We start from the raw sequence: 15542 nt of genomic DNA on the forward strand, positions 1-15542 counted from the left end.
GTATAACACTGCAAAGAGAAGCTCCAAATATATATTGATATCCTGAGAAGGTTAAATTACATCTTAACCCTTACAACGTGATATCCATCATAGAATAGGGCCTTTTATAGATTGGGGTGACACCATCATTAATCCACAAATTAATCAACTTCGATTTGTGCATTTATAATATTTGATAGTTGCATTTTCTTTATATTCATGCATTCTCAACCGTCAATTGTACCCTCATTTGAAAATCTAGATAAAATACTGCTCCTTTCGTCCAAATTATATTAAGTCGTATATCCCAATTAAATTGAGTCGCTTTCTTTTTCAGAAAAAAATAATATCTAATCACTATTATTTTATTTCATCACTCTTATTCCTTCGACATAATTTCTTAATCTTCGTGTCAAAAAAATTTACCTCATCTTAATTAGGACTGAGGGAGTACTATAATGTAAATTAAATAAAGAACATACTCCCATAAATCATATTTTATACTCCATATAGTTTCATTTTTCAAATTTAATTTGTCCATCAAAATTACTCCATATATCAGACTGGCAATTATTTGGACACAATATCCACCAACGCTACAATATATTTCTCTGTAGTACTAATTATAATTAAATGATTAATGTGCTAGTAATCTTTAGTGGCCCATGTAGCTCATCTTTAGCCTTTTTATTGTCTTATTCATTTATTTTGTATACATTTTTTTATTGACAAAGAAAAATATTAAAATTAGTGACGCCAGATATATGAACTTTGATTGCTTATTGATTTATTGAATTTTCTTAACAAAATCAAAATATTTTCTATACGTAATTAGTGGCAAAGGTTTTAGATATTCAATTTAAACATGTTAGGACTTAGGAAGATGACCTAGTTGTAAATACGTTGGGCTTTTTTAATTCCGAGTAACCTAGTAAACTAATCCAATAGGCCCAATTCCTCCAATAAATCAAACAGGTCCAATTACTATTTAATGTTAATTCGTTAGACAGTAAGGCTGTAAGAGGTAGTGGATTTTTGTTTCATATTTATAATAATTATCTTGTAGTATATTGTAACAGTTTCAAATTTATATACCATTTGGTTAATTTTTTGTTTTATTTTTATATAATAAAATAAATTTTTAATTACTCCAACTGTCAATGAAAAATAGACTAAATTGTTTTCATTTTGAGGTGTCTACTAAAATTAGTCTCGTTCCGAAAAACAGAACTTTACTCACTTGTTCTCATTCCCCCCTCTACCAAAATCGCATTAAAATCAGTGCCTCTCGTCCATTGGCCTTTTTTCATGGACAATTAACTAAAAATATATCTTCATAAGGATTTAAATAGGTATCTTTATTACTAATACTCACAATTTTAAATAAGCACAATATAATACTCCCTCTGTTTTATAGTAATAGAGTCACTTTGCCATTTTGGTACGTTCCATAGTAATAGAGTCATTTCCCTTTTTAGTAAAAGTCAACACATTTTTCCACACCTACTTTACTCTCTCTTACTCTTTTCTCTCTTCATCTCTCTACCTTTTTTCATTCTCCACTTTATTCTCCCTTTACTTAACTCATCTAACACAATTTTTCTTAAATTTCCGTGCCGAAAAAAAACGTCTCTATTACTTTGGAATGGAGGGAGTACTCTTTTTCACATGTACACCAATTTTTGATACTCTCCTTAATATTTGGGTCAAGTTTTAATACTAACTTTGTGATGCAGGTGACAAAGTTGATGGGTAAGGAGAGCCCTTATCCCGTTGGACTACTAGCTCGGAGAAACGTTGCCACGAGCACAACTGTATTTGTGGTTTATGCTCCAATGGAGGCTCGATACAAAAGAGAGATTTTTCAAACTGGGTACTGGAGTAGAATGCGATCGTTGCACCTTTTGTAAGGAGAATCCGGAAACAATCGATCACCTCTTCTTCAGCTGTAAGCTCTCCAGCAGCCTCTGGCACCACTGCTGTGATCAATGGAACGTGACACTCTGTCTACCTAATCATCCTAAAGACTGCTTCCTCTCATGGCTTGGCACACGCCTGGGGAAGATTGATAAGCAAATGTAGATTTCTATGTTCTATGTCATCTCATGGTCTATATGGAACATTCAGAATAAGATCATTTTCCATAAATTTAAGCCCAATTGGGAGTTTGAGAAGAAACAACTTTTTTTTGCGCCTTGGTATATGGATGAGAGGATGATACCCGGAGCTCCCATTTTCACCCGGACAGGTGATGGATAGCTTCAATGATGTTAGGAGTTGAGCAAACTCAAGGGCTATTTTTGGAGGTTAACTGTTTTGATCCGCTTCTATGACGAGCTGAAGCAAGAAGCTAGTGCTTATTTCACGCCCTCACCCTGGATTAAAGTGGTACCATTTCCCACCTCTAGTTTGCTACTCGTTGCTCGCTTGAAAGAGGTTCATTGGCTGCCCCCTTCCTTCTTTTTTGTTGTTTGGCTATGTTTCTTGGGTGTTGTGTTGTGTCGTACCCATGTGAGCTTTGGTTGTCCTTTTTTGTTTTGTTCTATTTGAGTACGTTGTGTTGTTTGGAGCAGTTTATTTTGGTGCAACTATAAACCCCTTGTGGTTAGTTGTTGTTTATTTTTTTTCAGCTCACCTTTTTCAATGGTTTGAACATTTTTGTCTCATAAAAAAAAAGTAGCTCTTACAATAATGGAATGGAATTGAATGTAAATAAAATTGAATGAACATAAGATTGAGATGACAATTTTTTTATATTTTCATTCGACTATATCATCTATTTCATCACACCATTATATCAAGAAGAGCCGGTCATTAAATGTCACACCTCAACCCATATGACTTATGCACTTACTATAAATAAATTCAATATTTAAAACAAATAATCCACATTTCGAGTACATAAAGCACACATATTATATAATTTCAAAAAACACTATTTTATCAAGTACATATTTCAAACATTCTAAACTGTAGTGGGACCCTCTTACCACACTATATATTCACACTATATATTATACACTTATTTACATGCAAAAATGATGAGGAGGAGAAGGTTGCCAAAACGCGTCAGCCGCCGACCCTTATAATAACTGTAACTCACATCAACCCACACATCATTGATATCTTATTCCTGAAAAATATTAGTGGTTTATATGAGCCACAACTCAGTGTATATAAACCTTACCTTTAATTTCACACACAAATATCAAACATATTCTTTAATCAATATATATAACAATAATCACCAAATATTAAAAATAATTCCATATACATATGCATATGCCACTCTGTTCAGTTTATTATTCTGTGACAAATCAAGCCTGGTATCTGCCCGGGATTTCCATTGTATACGACCCGAAGGTCCTTTTTATTTATTTGACCTTTCCACGAAGGCCCCTCTTTGCATTTTGATCTTTCCACCAAGGCCCCTCTTTGCACATTTTCTTTGACCCGTAGGTCCTTTATCATTTAATATGACCCGTAGAACCCTGGGCAAGATTGTCTCATATCCTCTTTAATCCCATTATTCAAATGATTCCAATATGATACATCATACATATCCATTGCACCAATTACATATCCATATATTCCATCAATTAACTCCAATACTATAGATAAACATATTCATTGCACAAATCACATACTCACCTCATAGTACACCATCATTAGTCGTTAGCATTCCATATGCCAAATGCATCATAGTACACCATTAATATCAAATAACACATAACCATTTCAAGCTCACATCATATAATTCATATATTCCCTTCAATTTAACACATAACAATCAATCACGTAAAATATGTAAAATTAAAAGTGTGATTTATACACACGTGATGATGATAGGTATTTTAATCTAACCCCCGATTCCATCTTATGCTATACGATCCTTTTCTTCGCAATACTGACTCAGACATCAGTTTGTTGCACTCCCTTTTGTTCCCTTATTCTAATTCTCCACCTTCGACATCCGATAAAATATGAAACCATATTCTTTATTATTTTCTTTCATGTACTAAAAAATAATTTAGATAAATAACAACCATGCATGCTACATATTTTTCTCTAATTGACACGTTTCAAGAGATTAGTGGCACTTTTAAAAAGTGTACACGTACATGCAGCACAATTATACTACCAATACTTTCTTTATTAATGTAACATTTATTTAGAATCACTGCCATTATGATTATTTTCCATGCTTAAAAAAATACTTCCATGCACACGCTCACGAATTATTACACATGCTCACACATAAATTAATCATTTAATATACTAATTTATATAATAAAATAATATACACACATCTATTTTAACAATTCTCGTAAATCTATCCATATATTCGACTATATTGAATCGTCATAACAATAAATATATTCTCTATGACACACATAATATCTTGACAGTAAAAATGACAATTTAATATGCAATGACAATATAATATGATAATATGCAAAATAATGCATGTTTCGGGTTAGGGATGTCACGTTAAAAACGAAACTTAGGAAGTAATAATTAGTTGCAAACTTCTGAAAAAAATAATTCTTAATTTGATTTCCTTGGCTAAATCATCATTTACATATATATGCTCCCAAGTGGATAATAGGTTGATTAGTGCATCCATAATGTTAACTCAAAAATCAGCCTTATTTCAGCTATAATTCTCTTTTTTAAGCTGTCATATTAGCATTTTCTGTTCGACCATATTGATCGTAGAAATTTATTTCAGTAGACTATATATTCTAATTTTTGAATTTAGAATTTTGAAATAATAATTTATACTAGAGACTTTTCCTAAATAACTATTTAGACATAATTGTGCATCTTTATTATTCATTTTGACTAGATTCGTTTTACAGCTAGCTAGTAGTATCATACGAGTAAACAAATAACTATAAATAATATTTGTTACTTCATCGATCCATGCTTTGATATAAAAATAATATACAGATCAATATTATCGTCAAATAACATAATGGTAAATAAATTAAATATAAATTTTAAAAGTTGTATCACATGGGATTTAAATCTATAATTTCTGATTCAAACATTAACCACTCTACTACTAGATCAATAGAAGCATACAAGTACATTTTTACTTGTAATTGAGGAAATTCTTAAACCATAAAGCAGATCGTTTAGGAATTCTTTTAAGCCCATTCTCATAATCCACATAATAAAACCCAAATCGAATCGTGTAACCCGACGCCCATTCAAAATTATCCAAAAATGACCATGCAAAAAAGCCCTTTACATTTACACCCTTCCTGTCATAAAAAAATAAAATTACTAGTATATTAATAACAATTGTTGTATCAATAATACTATATGAATGAAAAGAAGTCCTTACTCAATGGCTTGTTGAACCGCTGTTATATGATCATAGTAATAATCAATTCGTTGTTGGTCTTCTGTACTGCTGTTGTAAAAGTCAGCTCTACCTAAAATTAAAAAAAAGGTAATGTTTAAAAAAAATAAACATCTACCGGTGCAAATGTATACATACACATATAGTAATAACAAAAGAATATTTTCAAATGTACCTGTTTCTGTTATGTAAATAACTTTGGATATATTGTATTTTTGCTTTGTGTAGAGTAGAATATCATGAAGTCCTTGTGGATAGACACATAAAATGCCAACTGCAGTCTAAAATTTTATCTTTAATTAGATCGCTATGTACAAATTATCCATCACGGATCCAATCATACAAAACAAATATTTAATTAAACTTGTTTTTTTTTTGGATCTTGCTTTATCACTAAAAACAAATTAAGCCTTTTAAAATTATGTAAACCAAAAAAAAACAAGGAATTACGATCAAATTTACGACGTACCGGTTCACCAATAGGCACACCATCAATATCCACTGCGGAATCATAACAAAATTACAAATAACAAATAATTAAATAAACAAAAAAGCATAAAAACGAAAGCAGATAGATCTATTATATTTTATATTTTCTGAATTTATGAGCTAATTTTGAAAACACTAGTAATATTTTGCATGATCCAAACCAGAATAATTTCATAGGAATAAAAAATCTAACAATTAACTTACAAGAAAGATGGACCATATTATCAGTGGAGCAGCTGAGATTGGGATTGGGAGTGGAGATATGTGCTGCATAATTTGCTGTATAATAATTCAATCCTATGAAATCAAATGACCCTTTCAGCATTGAGCTTTCCTCCTTTGTAAATTTTGGCAACCGATTTTGTACAATGGAACGCATTACTGCTGGATAATCTCCTTCTACTATTGGATTCATAAACCTACATTTTACAATACCAAATATATTCCACATTTACCATATCGATCAAATTATATAGGAGTATATATTTTACTCATAACTCACCATCCATACATAAATTCAAGGGCTCTTTCGGCAGCTTTGATATCGAGATCGGTGCTCGAATAAGGTACAAACCAGTTGGATACTTGTGTTATGCCGATTTCTCCCTTTTGAGTTGCCTATCCACGATTTAATATCAACATAAATAAAAATGATTAATGAAGTTTCAATACATTATGCATGAAAATGATGAAATTAAACCTTATATTTGTGTTTGTATAATTTGAAAGTTGTAGAATGAGAGAGAAGCAAATGATGAGCGACAATGTAAGGCTCAATTGCCGAGTCGCCTTGAGGGCAAGAGGAGCATCTCCCTGGCGCATACCGTCCGTACAACCCTCCATCATATCCGTTTAGAGAGAAAATATATGCCTCGTTTACTGTTATCCAGTGCTTAATACGATCACCAAATTCTTTGAAACAAACTTCTGCGAAATCTCTAAAATCATCTCTGAAAATATACGCCTCATTTACTGTTATCCAATGATTAATTTATCAATAGTTATATATATATTGATTGACTTACATAATGAGTGGACTTAGGAAGCCTCTATACTCATCTTCTAGTGCTTGAGGAACGTCCCAATGAAATAGTGTCACAAATGGGGTTATACCTTTACATGAAAACAAAGTTAAAAAGACATTAAACTTTTATAAAATGCAACCTTAATGAAAAATTGGAGAAAGAGTCCAGCCATTTTTGTCATTTTTAAAAATAAATCAGGCTATTTATGAATTGGGCCGAAATTTTGTTTTAATGAAACGGAGTACTAAATAAGAAATAAGATTATTGAAAATGTTAACCATTTGCTATGAGCTCATTGAAGACGTTGTTGTAAAAGGCTACTCCTTCTTTGTTGATTCCACCGCTTAGCTTCCCATCTGATAAAGAGTTTTTGTATGCTAAATGATTCAGTTTGTTATAAAAATTAAGTCTACCATTTTACAAGATATTATCTCTCAAGAGTTTATAAGCTGAGTAATCAAAATATGGTACTACTATACTTATTCTTACAAGGTAATATTCGAGGCCAAGAGATGGACATTCTGAAAGCATCGACTCCTAAATTCTTCAGCAATTTGACATCTTCCTGCGAAATCAAATGCACATATCAAACAATCAAATACTCCATTTATTCACGTAAGTTGGAAAAAACTCGATAATAATATTCAGATATATGTATAGATCATTTTCAATTTTATGTATTTTTCTGCGATTATAAAAGAAGAAGAAAAGAATAATAATAATAATAATAATAATAATAATAATAATAATAATAATATTTTTTCATAATTTTGCATTTTAGTAACAATCCTCAATTTATTATGCTCCATAATAAATCATTTTAAATGTACTACAAAATTAAATTATCCGAGTGATCTAATCATCTTGCATCCCATCAATCTTATTCATCTCATTTACGAGAGGAAAATACCCTCTATAAATTCTCTTATAGGAAGTAGATAGGGTCATAGGGGTAACAAAACCTTATAAAGATGATAGAAGTTTGTAGCCACGTCACCGTTGGTCCCATCTGATATTTTACCTGCAAACTTTTAATTTCAGTTGATGTCACAATTTTTCAAAATTTATCAATTTTAAATATTGATTTTTTCTGGCTTAAATATATTATTCATCCCAGTTAGAATTTAGAAGTATAATAAGCATATCCACGTTATACTTTTCCCCATAGAAAAATATAAAAATTTCAAACACTGATCAAGTGGGGCTAGTCTATATACTACTCCCTCCTCCCAAGTTACTTGAGTCGTATTCTTTTTTGGGTCGTCACAAGTTACTTGAGTATTTTACTCTCTTTCTTTCTCTTATTTTATTCTCTACTCAATTGTATTTAACTCACCTAAAACAACTTTCTTAAAGCATGTGCCAAAAAGAAATGCCTCAAGTAACATGGAACGGAGAGTATAATTTTATTTTTTTAAGAGCATATACTACTTACTCCCTCCGTCCCAATAAATATGAAATATTTGGTTTTTGGTACATGATTTTATGAAGTACGAGAGATGAAAACGTAGAGATAATGTTGTTTTTATTTTAAGAAATATTTCATTTCTATTGAAATAATCATAAAAGAAAAATATTTCATTTCTAATGGGACAAAGGGAGTACTTAGGTACTCCTATAATTAATACTAGTATAAAGATTAAAAAATTAAAGTGTAACAAAACCTGGCGTGTGGCTAAATGTGTCCCATATACTTTTTCCTTTTCCCCCTTCAAATGCAGCGCCCTCATACTTTCATGTCACAAAATAAATTATCTTCAAACTCCATAACTCAATCAATAATTGCAAGAATGGGAAAAAAGTAGTAGTAGTAAATGATTTTGGATAATATTAATAAAATCACTAGTTGTTTGGAATGGTATTGCAGAAGCTATATAATATATAATGTCTACTTGATAGGCTGATGACGCAGCTTCAAATATAAAATCTTGTGGAAGACTACTGCGACTTAAATCTGCATCATAATATAATCAAAATAAAATAAAATATCCAAATAAGCTTACAATTTTATCTAACTAAAAAGCAGTAATTATATTATAGTAAGTAATCTAACATGGATCCATTGCTGAAATACTACTAATTGATTGATAAACTCATGCATAATCAAAACCTGAAATCTCTTGGGTTAAAATGTTCCATGTTTTATCTCTGCTACCAACAACATCTCCCTCTGAAAAGCCATACTGCCACACAAATTTGCCAAAAATCAAAGTTATAATAATCTTTAAAAAGTGCATAGTACAAATTTTAAACTATAATCTTGACTGTTAGAAAATGTCAACAGAAGACAAAATAACAGTAACAAAAAATGTCAACACAGTTTCAAAACAATGTCAACGTCAAAACATCAACCATAGACATTTTTTGTTGTTATTATTTTCTCATCTGTTAATATTTTCTAACGATCCAAATCATAGTTTAGAATTTGCATTTGATTACATCCTATTGAATTTCAAACTATAGGAGTAAGAAAAGCTTACTTGACGGAGAGGTTGTTCGGAATTGAGGTTTGAATGATGGATAGATTGAGAAGAAACAAACACTGCTTCTTCATTGCCAATTGAACAAACCAGAAACAGGAAAAATAACAAAAAATGCGAAGCCATATGAAACTTAAGTTTAACTACATCAAGCAGCTCCGAATATATATTGATATCCCAAAGAAGTTAAAATTGTATCCTTACGTTGTGATAGGGTGAGGTGACTGGGCCCACATAGCATGGGGCGTTTAATCTTTGTTTCATATTGGCATATCTATATTAAAATTAATCTATTCTATTTATAAAAAAAAATTCACCATATATTATACAAACAAGTCTTATTATCTATTGATACTATTTTAACTAATATGATAATGTGTGTCCCACATCTTTCGTGGCCTTTTTTACCTTTTTTGTTTTGTTAATTTGTTTTGTATAAACTGTTATTGGCAAAAAAGAGATTAATATTATTATGGCTTAATATTTGAATTTTTGATGTTGAGTGATTTTGCATATCTAACTTCATAAAATTGGCGGATAGTGATACTTGCGTTGGGCTTTTTAAGCCTCTTAAGGATTGTTACTACCGTTTACTAAAATATTCATCTATCCAATAGGCCCAATTCCTCTAAAAAAATACAATAGGCCTGATCAGTATTCAATGTTAATTGTTAATTTTATTAGTCCTTACTCCTTAGATTGGGTGGTAAATTTTTGTTTCGTACTTAAAATAGGTTAAATTGCTAAATAAATCATGAAAAATGATCAAATTTTCTTCTGTTTCACTCTTTTGAAAATCTGAAAAAAACGCCTTAATCAATTTATGTATCGGGAATTGGATACCCGATATCCAAACCCGAAATATCGGGATTGACTATCCGATATCCGATTTTTCAGGTTTCGGGATCGGGTTCGGGTATAGAATTTTTGGATTATCGGGTATCGGGTTATCTGATACCCGATCGGGTATACCCAAATTACCCGATTTTTTTAATTAAATATAATAAATTATGTATTTATTTTATTATTTTAAAATTTTAATTAAAAGTTTATAGTTAATTTTCTTAAAAAATAATAAAAAAAATTAAAATTAAAATCTAAAATCGGGATTGGATACCTGATTTTTCGGGACTGGATACCCGAGTCGGGTATTTGGGTACCCAAAATTATTTTCGGATCGGGTACCCGCGGATATCCAATTTGACAGGCCTAAGTATAACTATGGAATCTGAAAAATTTCAAAACCCTGAAAAAATGACGTTTTATTTAATCTAAAAATCTGGTGGACGCATAAAATTATATTGATAGAGAATAACGCATAAGGTGTGTCAGCTATATCTTTACCAACAGTAGTATATAGTATCTTATATACCAAATAAAAAAAGAGCAAACATAAATAATAAAAATGTTGTACATGTTTTGATATATAAAAATACTACTCTTACTCTATAGTATACAAAATCATATTGTCCAATACCGTTTTACTTGTAGTTGAGGAAATTCATAAACCAAAATGCAGATTGTTTAGGAATTCTTTTAATACCATTCTCGTAATCCACGTAGTACAACCCAAATCGAATAGAATATCCCGACGCCCATTCAAAATTGTCCAAAAATGACCATGCGAAAAAACCTTTTACATTTACACCCTTCCTGTCACACAGAAATAAAACTATTAAATTAATAAAGTTGTTGTTATGGTATACGAGTCAATTGTTTCACAATTAACACTAAACTTTTATTTGAAACAACAATACTATATAAATGAAAAGAAGTCCTTACTCAATGGCCTGTTGAACCGCTGTTATATGATCATAGTAATAATCAATTCGTTTTTGGTCTTCTGTACTGCCAAAGTCACCTATACCTAGAAAATAGCATAAAATAATGTTTAAAAAAAAAACAAACATCATCAAGTGAAAAAATTTATAGAATATACTTTAATTACCTGTTTCTGTTATGTAAACCTTGGAAATATTGTATTTTTCCTTGGTGTAGAGTAAAATATCATGAAGTCCTTGTGGATAGACACATAAAACGCTAACTGCAGTCTAAAATTTTATCTTTAATTAGATCGCTATGTACAAATTATCCATCACGGATCAAATCATACAAAATAAATATACTAATTAATTAAACTTCTTTTTTTTTATGGATCTTGCTTTATCACTAAAAGCAAATTAAGCCTTATAATTAAATTATGTAAACCAAAAAAACAAGGCATTACGATCAAATTTACAGACGTACCGGTTCACCAATAGGCACACCATCAATATCCACTGCGGAATCATAACAAAATCATAAATAAATAAATAATTAAATAAACAAAAAAGAATATATAAAATACGAAAGCAGATAGATATATTATATTTTATATTATCTGAATTTATGAGCTAATTCTGAAAACACTAATATTTTGCATGATCCAAAGAAGAATAATTTCATAAGAATAAAAAAATCTAATAATCAACTTACAAGAAAAATGAACCATATTATCAGTGGAGCAGCTGATATTGGGATTGGGAGTGGAGATATGTGCTGCATAATTTGCTGTATAATAATTCAATCCTATGAAATCAAATGACCCTTTCAACATTGAGCTTTCCTTCTCTGTGAATTTTGGCAATCGATTTTTTACAATGGAACGCATTACTGCTGGATAATCTCCTTCTACTATTGGATTCATAAACCTACATTTACAATATCAAATATATTCCACATTTACAATATCGATCAAATTAGATATGTATTTTACTCATAACTCACCATCCATACATAAATTCAAGGGCTCGTTCGGCAGCTTTGATATCGAGGTCGGTGCTCGAATAAGGTACAAACCAGTTGGAATATAGTGTTATGCCAATTTCTCCCTTTTGAGTTGTCTATCCACGAATATATATATCAATATAGTGAATAAAATGATTAATGAAAAATCAATATATTATGATGAAATCAAACCTGATATTTGAGTTTGTATAGTTTGAAAGTTGTAGCATGAGAGAGAAGCAAATTATGAGCGACGATGTAAGGTTCGGTTGCAGAGTCACCATGAGGGCAAGAGGAGCATCTCCCAGGGGCTAACTCTCCGTACAAACCTCCATCATATCCATTCAGAGAGAACATATATGCCTCGTTTATTGTCATCCAATGCTTAATTCGATCGCCAAATTCTTTGAAACAAACTTCTGCGAAATCTCTAAAATCATCTCTGAAAACCCAAAAAGCATAACTATGTTTAGTACTACTATCATTTTATTATGATAATAATCAATAGATATATATACATTGATTGACTTACATAATGAGTGGACTTAGGAAACCTCCATACTCATCTTCTAGTGCTTGAGGAACGTCCCAATGAAATAGTGTCACAAATGGGGTTATACCTTTACATCCATCCATCCAAAGTAAATTCGGAAAAGGAAGTTAAGAAAAAAACAATATTAAAGTAATAAAAAATGCAACCTAAATGAAAAATTGGAGAAAATGTCCAGCTATTTTTGGGTGATTATTTATTTAAATATCAGGCTATAAAAATAATTATGCTTGTGACCAAATTTTACTTATAAATTAATGCAATAGATAAAATATTAGTACTAATATATATCTTTCAATACATATAGCTTTGAAGAAATAAGATTCTTGAAAATGTTTACCATTTGCTATGAGCTCATTCAAAAGGTTGTTGTAAAAGGCTACTCCTTCTTTGTTGATTCCACCACTTAGCTTCCCACCTGATAAGAGTTTTTGTATAATAAATAATTCAGTTATGTTAAAAAATGAACTCTACTAAATATATTTGGGTATACTTTAATTTTGGACACTTTGTAAGTTCCATATTTGACCAGATCTAATAAGTTTATAAGGAACTTATATAAAATATCCCAGTAATTTACTATTCTTACGAGGTAATATTCGAGGCCAAGAGATAGACATTTTGAAAGCATCAACTCCTAAATTCTTCAGCAACTTAACATCATCCTGCCAAATCAAATTTCCACATCAATTATTAATCTATTCAAATATTCATTCATGCATGCAAGTGTTGGAAAACTCAATAATAACACTTTAATTGCAACACTTTAATTTTCAATTAAAGTGTTAGGTAGAAAATAATTCAATTCAATCAAATGTTTGATTTGCATGATATGGTAGGTGATGGATAACTCAGCTCACGTCTCTACTGATCTAATTGAACCTTATAAAAATTGTAGAAGTTTGTAGCCACGTCACCGTTGGTCCCGTCTGATATTTTGCCTGCAAACTTTTTAATTTCAGTAATTTTCAGAATATATAATATAAACATTAAAAAATTATTTGAGAGCATATTATTATATAAACATTAAATTAAACCTGGCGTGTGGCTGAATGTGTCCCACACACTTTTTCCTTTCCCCCCTTCAAATGCAGCACCCTCATACTGTCATGTCACAAAATTTTAAACCACACAGATTTTATCTTCAAACTCCATATAACTCGATCAATAATTGAAAGAATGGGTACAAATAAACTATTTAATTAATTAATTCTACTTGATAGGCCGATGATGCAACTCCAAATACAAAATCTGGTGGGAGGCTGCTTCGATTCAGATGTAACGAATTATCGTAACCTGCATTGTAATATTAATTAATCACATTAAAAAACAAAACATTTAAACAAAAGTAGTGCAAAATTAGAACCTGAAATCTCTGGATTTAAAATGCTCCAAGAATCCAATATTTTATCTCTGTTATCAACATCTCCGGACTGCCACACAAAAATGAAAGTTAATAAATATATAAGGAAGTGGTGAGTAAGGAAAAGCTTAGTACTTGTTTGGAATTGGGGTTTGAATAATTGATAGATTGGGAAGAAACATTCACTGCTTTTTCGCAAATCAAACACGCCAGAAATAGAAACACAAAATGCGAAGCCATATACAGATCTACTAAAAGAAAATCCAGACATGTATTTATATCTCGAGGAAGCTAAATTACATATTTACCCTTACGATTATCTTGTTTGGGTGATGCTATCATTAATTTAATTATTTAACCAACAAATTAATCAACTTTAATTTCTTCAACTGTACATATTGATCATTCAATTTTCTCAATCATAGTCATTCAATGTTGACGCATCTACTCCTCCTGCGATTGTTGTTTCAGATTTGTTGTTTCTCGCAGTGCAATAACTACATATGGAAAATTGGGTGATTATATTAAATCAAGCAGGAATAACAAGATTAGAAAGTAATTAAAACATTCAACTTATTATTTCTTTACTTTTATCAATATCTCCTATTTTAAATCAATAATTTTTTTTCTGTCTTATTTTATTCATTTTTATCAATATTTTCTCTTTACTCAAAACTCCTTAAAATAAGAGTGTACAAAATCCCATAGAGTCCCAAAATATGTCATCTTCCCCATGATAGCTAGAGTACGTTGTAGATTGAGTTGAGAGCAAACGGCCAGAGATCGTAATCTTTTACATAATTATATTACATATGCCCAAAAATAGCACTGTCAATTTCTTTAGTTCACTAAAATTAATTAAATTATATGAGTACTTCCTTAGCCCATTAAAAATGAAACATTTCTTAAAATAAAAATAAAATCATCTCTACTTTTTCATCTCTCTTACTTTAATTTTTTTTTATTAATTCACATAAAATATGGACCCAAAAACAAATACTATTTCATATTTAATGGGACAGGCGTAGAACTTCTAAAAACTTTTTTTTACTATATTTAACACAACTAAGAGCATCCGCAACTGTGCTCATGTGGACGAGACGACATCGAGTCACTGTTGTGGGTGGCTCGCTGTTGAGAGTGTCTCGCCGCGGAGATCACAACTCGGTCTGTAGCTCACCTTTAGCCTTTTTTTTTTTGTCTTATTCATTATTTCTATGAATTTTGGGTGTTGGTTGATCTTGCGGATAAACTTTACAAATGTGTCATGATATGCTTAGACTTTCACAGATTATAATTTTATCCAATTTGTATATCCGTTCAGCAAAGTAGCATGTCCTATGCAACGCATCACTAATTTATTTAGGCCCAATTCTTCTAAAAAACCAAATAGGCCCAATTAATTTATTTAGTGTTAATTATTTAATGCTTAGACCATCCACTGCAAAGGGTATTGAAAGTTGTGTATCATATCATCATATCAATTTTATATCATCACTTTTTACATTTTCACATAATT

General features: G+C 30.7%; 2 protein-coding genes across 7 annotated transcripts; both read right to left on the reverse strand.

Moving 5' to 3' along the window:
* Positions 1-5016: 5016 nt before the first annotated feature.
* On the reverse strand, positions 5017-9662 carry LOC148932790 (beta-glucosidase 13-like). Of its 2 annotated transcripts, XM_089064632.1 has the most exons (15): positions 9345-9662; positions 8975-9047; positions 8757-8818; positions 8529-8595; positions 7827-7885; positions 7354-7429; positions 7143-7220; positions 6865-6952; positions 6540-6789; positions 6342-6457; positions 6044-6258; positions 5820-5851; positions 5526-5631; positions 5333-5423; positions 5017-5249 (listed from the first exon to the last, which is right to left on the reverse strand). In XM_089064632.1, the coding sequence occupies exons 1-15, from the start codon at positions 9468-9470 to the stop codon at positions 5078-5080; spliced, it is 1611 nt and encodes a 536-aa protein (XP_088920758.1). In that variant the 5' UTR covers positions 9471-9662; the 3' UTR covers positions 5017-5077. The 2 variants fall into 2 exon arrangements, with proteins under 2 accessions (XP_088920758.1, XP_088920759.1); XM_089064633.1 differs by lacking the exon at positions 5017-5249 and having other exon boundaries at positions 5526-5624.
* A 1058-nt stretch (positions 9663-10720) lies between these two features.
* Positions 10721-14281, reverse strand: LOC125206086 (beta-glucosidase 13-like). 5 transcript variants are annotated; one of them, XM_048105397.1, is made up of 15 exons: positions 14159-14281; positions 14027-14093; positions 13877-13956; positions 13698-13764; positions 13543-13601; positions 13250-13325; positions 13001-13078; positions 12643-12730; positions 12303-12552; positions 12120-12226; positions 11820-12034; positions 11592-11623; positions 11293-11395; positions 11127-11211; positions 10721-10997 (listed from the first exon to the last, which is right to left on the reverse strand). In XM_048105397.1, exons 1-15 carry the CDS (start codon positions 14261-14263, stop codon positions 10826-10828), a joined length of 1584 nt encoding a protein of 527 aa, XP_047961354.1. In that variant the 5' UTR covers positions 14264-14281; the 3' UTR covers positions 10721-10825. The 5 variants fall into 5 exon arrangements, 3 of the variants coding, with proteins under 3 accessions (XP_047961354.1, XP_047961347.1, XP_088920760.1); XM_048105390.1 differs by having other exon boundaries at positions 12111-12226; XR_007173907.2 differs by having other exon boundaries at positions 10865-10997; positions 11293-11388; positions 12111-12226.
* Between the last annotated feature and the right edge of the window lie 1261 nt (positions 14282-15542).

Source organism: Salvia hispanica, chromosome 2 (assembly GCF_029641045.1).
Source record: "Salvia hispanica isolate PSC_SH4W2 chromosome 2, Shi_PSC_v1, whole genome shotgun sequence".
Taxonomy (NCBI): Eukaryota; Viridiplantae; Streptophyta; class Magnoliopsida; order Lamiales; family Lamiaceae; genus Salvia; species Salvia hispanica.

Bases quoted from the DNA above. Each gene is read 5' to 3' on its own strand.
- LOC148932790 (XM_089064632.1), bottom strand. From the start codon at position 9,470: ATGGCTTCGCATTTTTTGTTATTTTTCCTGTTTCTGGTTTGTTCAATT. The intron at 5,852-6,043 runs GTAAGTTAATTG...ATGATTCCGCAG, and splicing joins TAATATGGTCCATCTTTCTT to TGGATATTGATGGTGTGCCT. The intron at 5,424-5,525 runs GTACATTTGAAA...TTTTAATTTTAG, and splicing joins TATTTACATAACAGAAACAG to GTAGAGCTGACTTTTACAAC.
- LOC125206086 (XM_048105390.1), bottom strand. From the start codon at position 14,263: ATGGCTTCGCATTTTGTGTTTCTATTTCTGGCGTGTTTGATTTGCGAA. The intron at 13,957-14,026 runs GTTCTAATTTTG...ATTACAATGCAG, and splicing joins TTTAAATCCAGAGATTTCAG to GTTACGATAATTCGTTACAT. The intron at 13,326-13,542 runs GTTCAATTAGAT...TTGATTTGGCAG, and splicing joins ACTTCTACAATTTTTATAAG to GATGATGTTAAGTTGCTGAA.